This window comes from Dermochelys coriacea, chromosome 27 (assembly GCF_009764565.3).
Source record: "Dermochelys coriacea isolate rDerCor1 chromosome 27, rDerCor1.pri.v4, whole genome shotgun sequence".
NCBI classification, from domain to species: Eukaryota; Metazoa; Chordata; order Testudines; family Dermochelyidae; genus Dermochelys; species Dermochelys coriacea.
The window spans coordinates 14,232,520-14,245,440 of NC_050094.1; the positions used below are offsets into that span (position 1 = coordinate 14,232,520).

At 43.6% G+C, this 12,921-nt stretch overlaps 1 protein-coding gene across 1 annotated transcript; it reads left to right on the forward strand.

The window, feature by feature from the left end:
• The first annotated feature begins 3 nt into the window (after nucleotides 1-3).
• KLHL10 (kelch like family member 10) lies at nucleotides 4-12,503 on the forward strand. The gene is made up of 5 exons (XM_038385566.2): nucleotides 4-1,252; nucleotides 1,856-2,345; nucleotides 5,063-5,680; nucleotides 7,840-7,989; nucleotides 10,677-12,503. The coding sequence occupies exons 1-5, from the start codon at nucleotides 1,065-1,067 to the stop codon at nucleotides 11,049-11,051; spliced, it is 1,821 nt and encodes a 606-aa protein (XP_038241494.1). The 5' UTR covers nucleotides 4-1,064; the 3' UTR covers nucleotides 11,052-12,503.
• Nucleotides 12,504-12,921: the final 418 nt, after the last annotated feature.

The following is a 12,921-nucleotide window of genomic DNA, read 5'->3' on the forward strand; positions in this document are numbered from 1 at the left end:
CACAGACCCGTTTTGGTTTTAGCTGGCACGAGCCCAGCCTATTGCCGTAAGTGCTATAAGGCCACTCAGTAGAAGCCGTTGTAGTTAAGTTATTAAAAACAATCAAAAGGCAGGAAATTGAACATTAAGGCAACTAGCTCTTATCTCGCAACACCAAAAGTAAAACCGGGGCGGGGCATGCTGAAAACGGGCTCTGAGCTTCCTGCAATATAACCCTAAATAACATAATTTCATTAAATTGGGGGGGGGGGGAGCCACCTGCATTTTTAGTTGTTTCCGTTCACAAATCTCAACGCACTTTACAAACAATAACGAATCCTTACAAATCCTCAGTAATGTGCTTTTTTCATTGCCCATATTACTGATGGGTATGTTGATTCTCAGAGAGACTTGCCCAAGGTCAGACAATGAGTCAGTGGCAAAGCCAGGAACTGACTCCTAATTCCTGTTCTGGCCTCCTGCAGAACTCTACTGCCCCTCCAGATAGCAGGCCACATATGCAATCCAGCAGGTAAGGCACCAGGCTGAATCAGGTGAGCTTGACTCCTAGCTCTGCCACTGACTTTTGTAGCATTAAGCAAGCCACTTAAGCTCTCTGTGCTGTAGCTTCCCAATCTGTAAAATGGGCATAATAATGGTTAAGAGGCTCCAGATAGTTTTATACTGTCTCCATAGACGTCAGTATGCAATCTCACAAGACTGAGAGCCATTGCTCGGTATCCGTGGAACATCAGACGTATTTGGAATTCAAGCTCCAATGTAGCTGTGCTGCCAGGCAATCAGAGGAGGTGGGAGGGGGCCCCTTTGCCAAGGCAGAGATGCAAATATAAGTCACCAAACAAGTTATCATTCCAGCCAGCCCCACTGATCTAGGGCAACTGTCCCAGCTGCTGCCAAGTGCAGGAAAGGTTCTAGAACCCAGCCCTGTCAGTGATCTCATTATCAGGCGGGTTCTGGAACTTATGGGCTAAATACGCATTTCAAAGAACATGTAGGAGGGGAAAGGAGAAAGCCCAGTAGCGCCTCGGAGAGGAGCTTCTTCTGCTGTCTCCAGGCTTACGGACATGGATGACACCTCAGCTTCAGTGGGGTACTCCCACCCCCACATGGAGAGAAAGATGAGCGCCATGGCTTGCACAGTCTTCAACGAGCTTCGACTGGAAGGGAAACTCTGTGATGTAGTCATCAAAGTCAATGGTTTGGAGTTCAATGCCCACAAGAACATCTTATGTAGCTGCAGTTCCTACTTTCGGTCAGTGCTTGACGCAAGCCAAGCAAGGGAACGGGCGCAAAGTCTGCTTGCTGGTCTATTGTAATTGTTTTAAGATGGAGTTGGGGTGGACGGAAGCCTTGGAACTGGCATCCATTGTTTAGCCAGAGTCCCGATAACGGCCTAGAAATCGGTATCAGGCCACCGTCTAATATTTAACCATAGCCCTGGAAACTGGTGTCCAGTATTTATCCACAGAGCAGGAACAGCATGGGAAAGGACATTCTGGGATTCCCTACATTCCCCTGCAAAGATGCCTGGCTTCCTCCCACATAAGTCAGAGGAGATTTCAGTTGCCCTCCGTTGTCTCTGCTGCAACAAGGCAGCCAGTCATTCTGTGGCTACTTATCCACTCGGAACTATCCCCAAGGCCCCAACTCATTTCACACAGGCCAACAAGCTGATCAGATTTTGGTCACTGTCCTGTAGTCTGGTTTAAAATCCAAGGTGAAAAGGTCCAGCCTGCCATTGCTCATCCCGGAGTCGTCTATCCACCTGGATTGTGAGCTGATGAAGAAGGGATATATGCATAAAACAGTAGATTTTATATAGGTTGTTTGGTTAAAGTGTTGCTTCATTTTCCAGGGCTTTGTTTACCAGTGGCTGGAACAACTCAGAGAAGAGAGTGTATAATATCCCTGGCATTTCCCCTGATATGATGAAGCTAATTATTGAATACGCCTATACGAGGACAGTCCCAGTCACTGCTGACAACGTGGAGCGGCTACTGGCTGCAGCAGACCAGTTCAACATAATGGGCATTGTCAGGGGGTGCTGCGAGTTCTTAAAGTCTCAGCTGTGCTTGGAAAACTGCATTGGCATTTGCAAGTTCACAGAGTACTACCACTGCCCGGACCTGCGGCAGACGGCCTACATGTTCATCCTGCATAACTTTGAGGAAATGGTAAAGGTGTCTACGGAGTTTCTCGAGCTCTCAGTCAATGAGTTTAAAGACGTAATTGAAAAGGACGAACTCAACGTGAAACAAGAAGATGCAGTGTTCGAGGCCATTCTCAAATGGATTTCCCACGACCCCCAGAACAGGAAACAGTACATTTCAGTCTTACTGCCTAAGGTCAGTTTTCTGCTGGTTTTCTTTTTTGTTACTCATGCCGGCTAAACAGTGGTGGATGGCACTGAAAGGGGCTGGAGTAACAGCTCCTTAAACTGAAGTTAGTTCCTTTTAATGCACAGGAAATGTACAACAGACAGTGGCTGTGCAAAGATTTTCCCACACTCAAGCCAGCCCATAGGCCCCAATCCCTTCCTGTGAGGGAGCCTAGAGAGTCCACAGAGCTTCGCACAAGCATGAGGGCTGACCAGGATAGCAGCAAATCACTGCCAAGCAGCCAGAAGCTGTGGAGGGGGAAAGCTGGACTGTGATACCAAGAATTTTTCTTTAAACCAAGGAAATTAAATCCTGCAAAACTTAGTTAACACAGTGTTAAGATTGCCCAGTGTTGCCTTGTGCCTTTCCAAAATGCTGAGTGGCTAATTTAAACCTGAGACCCAGGAAAAACCAAGATAAAATGGATGAATCCCCCCACCCCGCAATGCAATCTTAATTCTGCCCTCTCACCAGTGCCCAGACACACCAATCACACACACCAGCACTCTATCCTCATGGATAGATCACATGAGCATTGTGGGATAAAATCCAACACGAGTTCCTTGCTAAGGCAAAACTAGGGTTTCGGACAAGTGTTGCAAGCAGGAGCTACTTACACCCTGCACTCAGACACTGAGCCTGCTCCACACATACCACTTCAGACCTGCAAAATTGTAATCACTCTTTTGCCCTGGTCCCAAGGATTACTTCCCTTTACCATTCCTAACGTCACTGAGATCACTGTTCTGTGGGACATCCCACTGTGACAACCTCTATGGCAAGGCAGCATCCTTGTGTGTGTCTGCTGAAAATTCAGCACTGAAATGAGTGCAATCCCCCAAGGTGCCCATGTCCCTCTTGTCATATCAGTCACAGCTGTATCAAGTTTCAGAGTAGCAGCCATGTTAGTCTGTATTCGCAAAAAGAAAAGGTGGACTTGTGGCACCTTAGAGACTAACAAATTTATTAGAGCATAAGCTTTCGTGAGCTACAGCTCACTTCATCGGATGCATTTGGTGGAAAAAACAGAGGAGAGATTTATATACACACACACAGAGAACATGAAACAATGGGTTTATCATACACACTGTAAGGAGAGTGATCACTTAAGCCATCACTAGTGATCACTCTCCTTACAGTGTGTATGATAAACCCATTGTTTCATGTTCTCTATGTGTGTGTATATAAATCTCTCCTCTGTTTTTTCCACCAAATGCATCCGATGAAGTGAGCTGTAGCTCACGAAAGCTTATGCTCTAATAAATTTGTTAGTCTCTAAGCTGTATCAAGGTGCTCCAACGAATCCCAGCACCATTTAACACAGCTACATCCAACACAATGACACAGCAGGAGCGCATGCAGATCACTACTGGAATTCAAATCAGTGGAACACAACACAAACAATGGCATGCTTTTAGTCCTTCCACAGATCTAATTATAAATTAATAGATGTAGAAGTCCAGAAGGGAATATTAGATCATCTAGTCTGACCTCCAGTATCACACAGGATAGAGAACTTCATCTAGTTACTACTGTATTGCACCAAATACCTGTGTTTTGAATAAGGCATATCTTACTGAAGGGTATCTGGTCTTACCAAAGACTTCAAGAGAAAGAATCCACCACTTCCACTGGTAGCTTGTTAACCTTTGCACTGCCCTTTCTGACCCATTCCATGTGGCTATGAACCTCTCCAGGGGGGCAGAGAGTTAAGGCTGCATTGTGGGGGTGGCGTCTGCCATAACTTAGTATTCCTTGATTTTCAGAAATGTAAAGTTAGCCGCTCTCCACATTCTGGAGGGTACAAGGCACCACTGGGCAAACTTGACTCGGCCAGAAGGAAGTTTGGAGGCATTTAATTAGATATGCAATACAATACAGCAGCAAGTGAGGTCAATGCAGTTTTAGGTTTCCTATACAGAAACATTGTGTCAGAGATAAGAAGTAGCCCCCGTCTCTCTCTGTGTGAATCTGATGTATCCATACCTACAATAATACATTCAGTTCTGCCTCTTTATAGAAGGGCATAGATGAGAAACTGGAAGTGTATCGCATTATAAGTAGAATGATTAGGGACCCAGAGGGACTGACTGATGAGGAAAGATTAAAAGAATTAAGTCTGTATAACTTAGCTGAGCAATGGCTGAGGGGAGGAGGTAGAGAAGGTATAAACACCTACAAACCTGGGGCGAATGTGCCAAGGGAGGAATTATTTGGTGGGATACCAGGGGGCATAAAGATGTCTTTGGCTAAGGAATAGTCTCCCACAGGAAAGGAGGAACAGCTGTATGGCTTGAGAGATTTAAAACTAGACTTGGACAAACCCATGGAAAATACAGCCTAGGGAGGAGTCCTGCATGAGATGCCATGGAATGGGCTAGATGTCCTGCTAGGTTCTCCTGCTCTCTGAGTCTACGAATAGCCAGCAGATAGTAACAGCCTTTGGTCAGTGCCAAAACCAGGCCCGATTTGAAGCAGTGACCCGTGAGGGCCTGGAAAGTACGGTATTCCCTTTAGCAAGCCTCTCAGCTTGCCAGTCTTCCTTTCAGACGCCCTGCTCCAACATGGTTGAAATCAAACTATTTCTAGCTGGCCAGTCCTGTAGTACGTAAAAACCATCCAGAGATGGCTCTCATAACCACCCACACTGCATCTTGATTCTCACCTCCCCTTTACCTTTCTAGGTTCGACTAGCGTTGATGCATGCGGAGTACTTTATGAACAATGTTAAAATGCACGATTTTGTAAAGGACAGTGAGGAATGCAAGCCTGTCATCATAAATGCACTGAAAGCCATGTATGATCTCAACATGAATGGCCCCTCAAGTTCCGATTTCACCAACCCGCTCACGAGGCCTCGCCTGCCCTATGCAATTTTGTTTGCTATTGGCGGATGGAGCGGGGGTAGCCCAACCAATGCCATTGAAACGTACGACGCCCGAGCAGACAGATGGGTGAATGTCACCTGTCAGCAGGAAAGCCCCCGTGCTTACCATGGCGCTGCCTATTTAAAAGGTTACGTCTATATCATTGGCGGATTTGACAGCGTGGACTATTTTAATAGTGTGAAACGGTTTGATCCGCTTAAGAAAACATGGCACCAGGTTGCTCCCATGCACTCGAGACGCTGCTACGTAAGTGTCACTGTTCTTAACACCTTCATCTATGCCATGGGAGGGTTCGATGGCTACGTGCGTCTCAACACAGCAGAACGGTACGAGCCAGAGACAAACCAGTGGACGCTGATTGCACCCATGCACGAACAGAGAAGTGACGCAAGCGCCACCACGCTGTATGGAAAGGTAAAAAGGACTTGAGATTACAGAATGCAACTGCTGCCATAGCCCTCCCCTCTAGTGAGCAAGAGAGCAGGACTGGTACCAAACGAGTCTGTAGCATGGTAGTGTTAAACAGTGCATGTTGTAATAGTCACCTCTAGAATCACAGGGGTTTATTGGAATGCAGAAAGAACCAACACCAGCACACATGTCCTGCTAAACCCCCCAGATCAAATACAACATCTTAACAGTAAGGCCTGGTCTGCACCTAAAACTTAGGTCGACCCAGAAACGGCGCCCAGGGGTGTGGAAAATGCACACTTCCGAGAGACTTAGATAAGCCGATCTAAGCTGCGGCATAGAGATGGCTGGATCCATGGAAGAATTCTTCCATCAATGTAGCTGCCACCTCTCAAGGGGGTGGATGACTGGCTGTGATGGAAAAAACCCTTCTGTTGCTGTAGCACATGTCTATACTACAGGGCTACAGCACACACCTGCAGTGCTGTGTGTGTGCTGCTGTAGTGTAGGCGTAGTGTAGTGTAACCCTAAGTTAAAGCACCATATATTGATGCAGGTGCTGTCTGCTCTGATAAGTACAATAGCCTTGATATTCATTATTCTTTGCATTAGGGTAGGGGCCTCAGCTGAGGGCCCCATTGTGCTAAGCACCTACAGTTAACAGTCTCAATGGATAAGGCAAAGGGAGGAAGGGGAAGCAAGAAACATGTAGAGGGGAAGAAGTGGCTTGCCCAGTCACCCTGCAGGTCAGTGGCAGAGCTGGGACTAGAACCCAGGTCCCCTGACTCCTAGTCCAGAGCAAAATTCTGCTTTTGAGCTACAACTGTTGATTTCAGGAGTTGTACAGACATGGTCCGGAGACAGAAGTTGGCCAGCGCTTGTTATTCTTTTTTCATAAGCTTCTAAAATTACAATTTTTGGAAAAATACAAATGTAGACATTAAAAGGAAACAGGTGCAAAGGTACCTTTTGTAGCTGCTCCCCTTCTCTGAACGTAGCTGATGAAATCAGTGTCCCAGGACTTATGTGAGCACTCCCACGGATGCCGAGGTGTGGTTAGGATGCCCAAAGCTAGTAGATGTGAGAGAGACTTACTTCACAACATGTGTTAATATTGATTTGATTAATATTTTTTCCTGTTATAGAGCTATGTATTCAGAAATCTGTCAGAGCAAGAACCTCTCACACAATTATAGTACAATTTTAGATGCAAATATATTTTGTAAGTTTTTGGAATTTTTGCTAGAGACATGCATGTGGCAAGATGATTTTTAAAAAATTAACCTGTAGAAGTTAAATGTTTTCAGGGTTTAAAAAAAAAGTGGAAACAATGCATCTCAGGATCCTAGAGGCCAGAGTAGAACTGAGACAGCGTAACACAGAGCAGGGGGCACGAGGAATCAGGAATGCTGGGTTATAATTCAACTCTTCCATTCATTCAGTGTCACATCTCCAGTCAGTTTTTCCGGGTTATGGCAGGCCCTTGGAGTGGGAAAGGAGGCCTATGAAGTATATTTGTGATGTGTTCTGAAAATCTTGCCGAAAGGAGCTGTAGCAGTGGAAAGTATAACAGACACACTCACTAGACTGGTGATCAATTTACCAATCTGTCACTCTCCACTTCCCAACTTACCCTTTAGACTCTGGTACGACAGACCTCGGGGTGTCCAAGAACAGGCAGTTAGCTAGCATGGTGAAGGGCACTAACATAAGAATGTGGAGAAGATTAGAATAGGGGACTGCAATCTCTTACCCCTGATGTTCAGCTAGAGGATTCCTAGTAAAAAGAAAAGGAGGACTTGTGGCACCTTAGAGATTAACAAATTTGAGCATAAGCTTTCGTGAGCTGCAGCTCACTTCATCGGATGCTGTAGCTCACGAAAGCTTATGCTCAGATAACTTTGTTAGTCTCTAAGGTGTGACAAGTCCTCCTTTTCTTTTTGCAAATACAGACTAACAAGGCTGCTACTCTGAAAAGGGTTCCTAGTGTTTCTATAGAACTCCCATCTCAAGAAACAGAAGTCCAAACTCAGTTCCTCAGGTGGTCAGTCACTCCACTTGCATTAACCCTGGCCCAAGAAAAGAGGCTAGTTCTAAACAGGATGGGATCATTTCATTTCCCCCCCCTCACAAATAGAAAAACTGTAATCTTTTTAAAACAGGTCTATATATGCGGTGGGTTCAATGGAAATGAATGCCTATTCACAGCTGAAGCATATGATGCTAAGACAAACCAGTGGACGCTAATCGCACCAATGAGAAGCCGAAGAAGTGGAATAGGAGTAATAGCTTATGGAGAATATGTCTATGCGGTAAGGTGACAGCTGTCAGCTTTCATTATGGCGAATGTACGTGTGGCATTCGCTCTAGTTAAAGCACTCGAGCAGCGCTCATAAATTTCACTCACCCTCTGTCTACAGGTCAGATTTCAAAAGGCGAGGTCGAGCAAAAAAGAATGAACTGCTTATTGAGAAGGGGCGGAATAAAATGCATTTTTCCTCCATTTAAAACATAAAAATGGCCAGACTGGGTCAGACCAAAGGTCCATCTAGCCTAGTATCCTGTCTACCGACAGCAGCCAATGCCAGGTGCCCCAGAGGGAATGAAAGAACAGGGAATCATCAAGTGATCCATCCCGTCGCCCATTCCTAGCTTCTGGCAAACAGAGGCTAAGAACACTATTCCTGCCCAGCCTGGCTAATAGCCATTGATGGACCGATCCTCCATGAGCTTATCTAGTTCTTTTTTGAACGCTGTTATAGTCTTGGCCTTCACAACATCCTCAGGCAAGGAGTTCCACAGACTGACTGTGCGTTGTTTGAAAAAATACTTCCTTTTGTTCGCTTTAAACCTGCTGCCTGTTCATTTCATTTGGTGACCCCTAGTTCTTGTGTTATGAGGAATAAATAACACTCTTATTTACTTTCTCCACACCAGTCATGATTTTATAGACCTCGATCATATCCCCCCTTAGCCGTCTCTTTTCCAAGCTGAAAGTCCCAGTCTTATTAATCTCTCCTCATATGGCAGCTGTTCCATACCTCCAAAAGAAGTTTTGAAACAACTATAGCTTTGAAATAAAGCTTGGCAGAGAATTAGCCCAGATGGAGAAATGTCTTTCACAGTCCTACTGAAGACATTTCACAGGTCCAGTACCCCAAGAAATGCTGTTCTTGGATGTGCCCTGCTCAGTCTTTATTTTTAACTAGTGGCATGAGCAATAGGCTACCACTGTACATATGACCATCCCTCAGAGGGTGGGAGGCCGCGGACAACCCCCACTCCCCAGGCTCTGCCCCCACTCCACCCCTTCCCCCAAGCCACTGCTCCACCTCTTTCCGGCTTCTGCCCCCTGCCCCGAGCAATGCTGGGAGCTGGCACGGCGGGGCAGGCTGGGACCAGGTCGCTTGCTGCTACCAGCACCAGGCCCCCTGCTAGTCCCCAGGCCGCCCTGGACCCTGCATCCCAAAGCACGGGGCCCCCCAAAGCGCGGAGCGGTTGCCGCAGTCCATCCTATCGATGGGATGGCTGACTGTACATATGCAGCATATAGAGGAAAGTTATCTCACCCATGGTGCACCTGTTAGGGTGGGAATTGAGTGAGGCAGATGCAGTGAACAATATACGTAGAACCTCAGAGTTATAAACTGACCAGTTAATCACACCCCTCATTTGGAACCAGAAGTACATAATCAGGCAGCACAGAGACGAAAAAAAAACCAAAATACCAAACACAGTACAGTGCTGTGTTAAACGTAAACTACTAAAAAAATAAAGGGAAAGCAGCATTTTTCTTCTATATGGTAAAGTTTCAAAGCTGTGTTAAGTCAATGTTCAGTTGTAAACTTTTGAAAGATCCCCCATGTTAAGACTTAAGAACAACCTCCATTCCCGAGGTGTCATAACTCTGAGCTTCCTCTTGCTTCAGTGAATGAAGTGTGCACTCAGCTAGTGACTTTTTCATGGAATTGGGTTTTCTGATTCTACTTAGGCATTTAGTTCCAGATTAGGACTTTTGTGCTAAATTATACTCATCCCTTGTGTACATGCTGTAAGATCAATCTCCTCAAATACAATATAAAAGTGTTCCTATAACCTTAGATGCAAGTGTAGAATGTTATAATAATCTGGACCACAGAGGGTATGAAGACGTTTTCTTCGATGTATACAAAAATTTTTACAACATACCCTAAATGAATGTAGAGGAAATGAAAGTTTAGAATATGAACATCTCCTAAATTCATAGATAATTACTCTATTCAGCTATCTCATTCCACAAAATTTCATCTAAAATAGGTTGTGAACGTAAGTCATGTTTATAGCTCAACTATTTAACCTCCAGTAACATCTAAGGACTTAATGCCAGCTGAGGAGAAAGCTTGGTACTGATAGTTATTGAAATAACTACTGTACCCAAGAGAATTTATATGAAGTCAGAAAGATAACAGAATATTTTAAACAGGTAGGCATGGATTGTGACAAGAGGCTATACACATCCAAGGTTGTAGAAAACCGAGTTGTATTGTGTTTGAGAAACAGTATGATATAATTTGGAATACTGTTATATGCAAAAGGGGCAGAGTTAAAGTTTCACTTGGAACCTTGTTATTTCCCCACTTTGAATGCTTAACCTCACAACGTACAATTCTCTTCATGTCGTTTTTAAATGCATTTTGGATTATTTCTGCTTAACTCATACATCCTGTGCCCTTGCCTCCTTTAGATGCAAGAATGTAAAATTTGACTATTCCAACGAACATTTTTGGAAGTTAGATTTTACCACAACTAGAAAGAACAAGTCGCCTGCAGTAAGTGAACATGCAGAATTAAGGGTCTGATTTTCAGAAATGCTCAGTACTCACACTTCTAGTCAATGAAGCTGAATATGCACAGAATTTGGCCTACTGAATATACGAGTCCTAAACCCACGTAACAATTCAGCCACCTAATGTAGGCCCTTTCTCAGCTAGCAAACTCCATATTTCTTTGATGTCTACAGGTAGGAGGCTTTGATGGCGCCAACCGTCTTCGGAGTGCAGAAGCCTACAATCCAGTTGCCAACACCTGGCGTACAATCCCCACCATGTTTAATCCCCGTAGTAATTTTGGCATTGAAGTGGTGGATGACCTTCTGTTTGTAGTGGGTGGCTTTAATGGTTTCACGACCACATTCAATGTTGAATGCTACGATGAAAAGACTGATGAGTGGTACGATGCCCATGACATGAGCATATACCGTAGTGCTTTGAGCTGCTGTGTGGTGCCAGGACTAGCCAATGTTGGGGAGTACGCAGCCAGACGAGACAACTTTACAGGGTTATCACAGCGAGATGAAGTTAAATACTCCTCTTCGACAAGTACCCTACCTGTATGAATAGCTCCACTTAGCTAATAAAGTCTTCTAAGCAAGAACTGTATGTATTCACTTTTTACAATAAAAGCAACTGGATACAAACTCACAGGAATAGTCAGTCCTGGAAATTGTTTCATTCAATGGAGCCAGACATCTATCATTTACAGACATGGGTTATAGTGCTAAATAGTGCGTATCTAAATCATAGAGAAATAAACATTTTTTTATTACAACAAAGCATTAGTACAATGTTTAGTTTCAAGAATTTAAATATTACAATATTCTTTGTTTCAATAGAAACTCTACTTTACCTTACAGGAAGCAATGTAATTCTTCCCAATATGGAGGGTACTGCTTGTCGAAGCAATTGCAGATGTCTGCACTAAAACTGACAGAAGAGAACAGCTGCCTTATAGGTCATGGGATCCAGAGTGATGTGGATCCATGAGGAATATCTATGCCTATTAATGTTCTTCAAACATCTAGTTATTTCTAGGATTATATCCTCAAGAGTGCTTCCACTTAAACTGGTTATATTAAAGATGATTATATTCTATTTGAGAAGTGGCTGAAAATAAAGCTAAGCCATACAAATACACTTATATTAACTGGGTCCTTTACAAAGAAGTCTAACCCTACAGTATACTATTGTAATTTCAGGTCAAAAGGCTCTTAAACTTTGTTAATCTGCACAATGCAGTCTGCCTCTAGTAAACATAAATATACATTGACCCAATAGTCCTGTTATTTTACTGTTTACTGTAATGGAAAAATAATTTGGGGATAACATCAATAAGCAGTACCAGAGAATACTTAGTGCATTTTTAAAAGATAAGCATATATTCTAGATGTTTGGAGTGGTGTCTTTCTGACTTTGTGCAAGAAGTATTAAAAATACATACAAAACATTTACTTACCAATAGACCATTCAGGTTGTTATAAAATACTATGTACACATATGGCACCTAAAAGTGATTACATTGCCAGTCTAGCTGGTCAGAAGTTTACGCTACTTCACTAATATTTTGAACAGAAAGATAGGATACAGAACATGCATTTTATGGCATGTGTTTAGTACAGCAAAAGAGGTACGATTGTCTTAGACGGTAGAATAGTCTGAATATTCCACCTGATTTTTTCCTTAATGAAAGACAAAGATAGGAGTCAGTTTAGTTATGCTTATTGGATACAGGAATAAGATTCTTGTTAGTTTAACTACCCTGCTGTAACTATTGCTGAAGAGTGCCTAGACTTTTACCAAAGGGGTGTTTTACATGTACCACACGCTACGCTAATCAAGGGCCACAAGGAACTTGTTAAATGGCTGACAGGTTAGTGGACTGAGCCAGATCCACAGCCAACATACATTTACAGTTTTTCCATCTTACAACTACCACCTTTTGTACAGCGGGCAGGTAGCCTTTTTGTTTAAAAACGAGTGTGCAGATGCCATTAAGCCACATAAATTTGATGTAAAAACCCTACTTAAAAATAAAGAGGTCCCTTGGGACTGGCATAAAAAAAGACTACAGTGAAACTGACTATGCTCCATCGTGCCCATCACTCATCATGCAAACTGAACACACCAGAAGTGAGATAAAAGTGCATCACACGGTAAATCATGGCTGGCATTCACAAGTTAGACCACATGGGGCATGAAGTTATTTTTACATCTTCATTTAAAAATCTTAAGATCTCATAAGATGTACAAAAGCCAAAAGTTTTTTCACGGTAAAGGCAGTTATTAATTTTTGTTATAACCAAACAAAATCATGAGAGGTTTGCTTGTGCATCCGCTGGCCTAGGTTGATCTATGGTGATATGCAACCCAAAGATTTTGCTGAGATTGCAATTAAAATATGATAATGATTTTTACAAGCTCTATCAGAGC

Coding starts and splice junctions, on each gene's coding strand:
- KLHL10 (XM_038385566.2), top strand. CDS start 1,065: ATGGATGACACCTCAGCTTCAGTGGGGTACTCCCACCCCCACATGGAG. Junction 1,253..1,855: donor AGCTGCAGTTCCTACTTTCG/GTCAGTGCTTGA, acceptor TTCATTTTCCAG/GGCTTTGTTTACCAGTGGCT. Junction 2,346..5,062: donor TTTCAGTCTTACTGCCTAAG/GTCAGTTTTCTG, acceptor TTACCTTTCTAG/GTTCGACTAGCGTTGATGCA.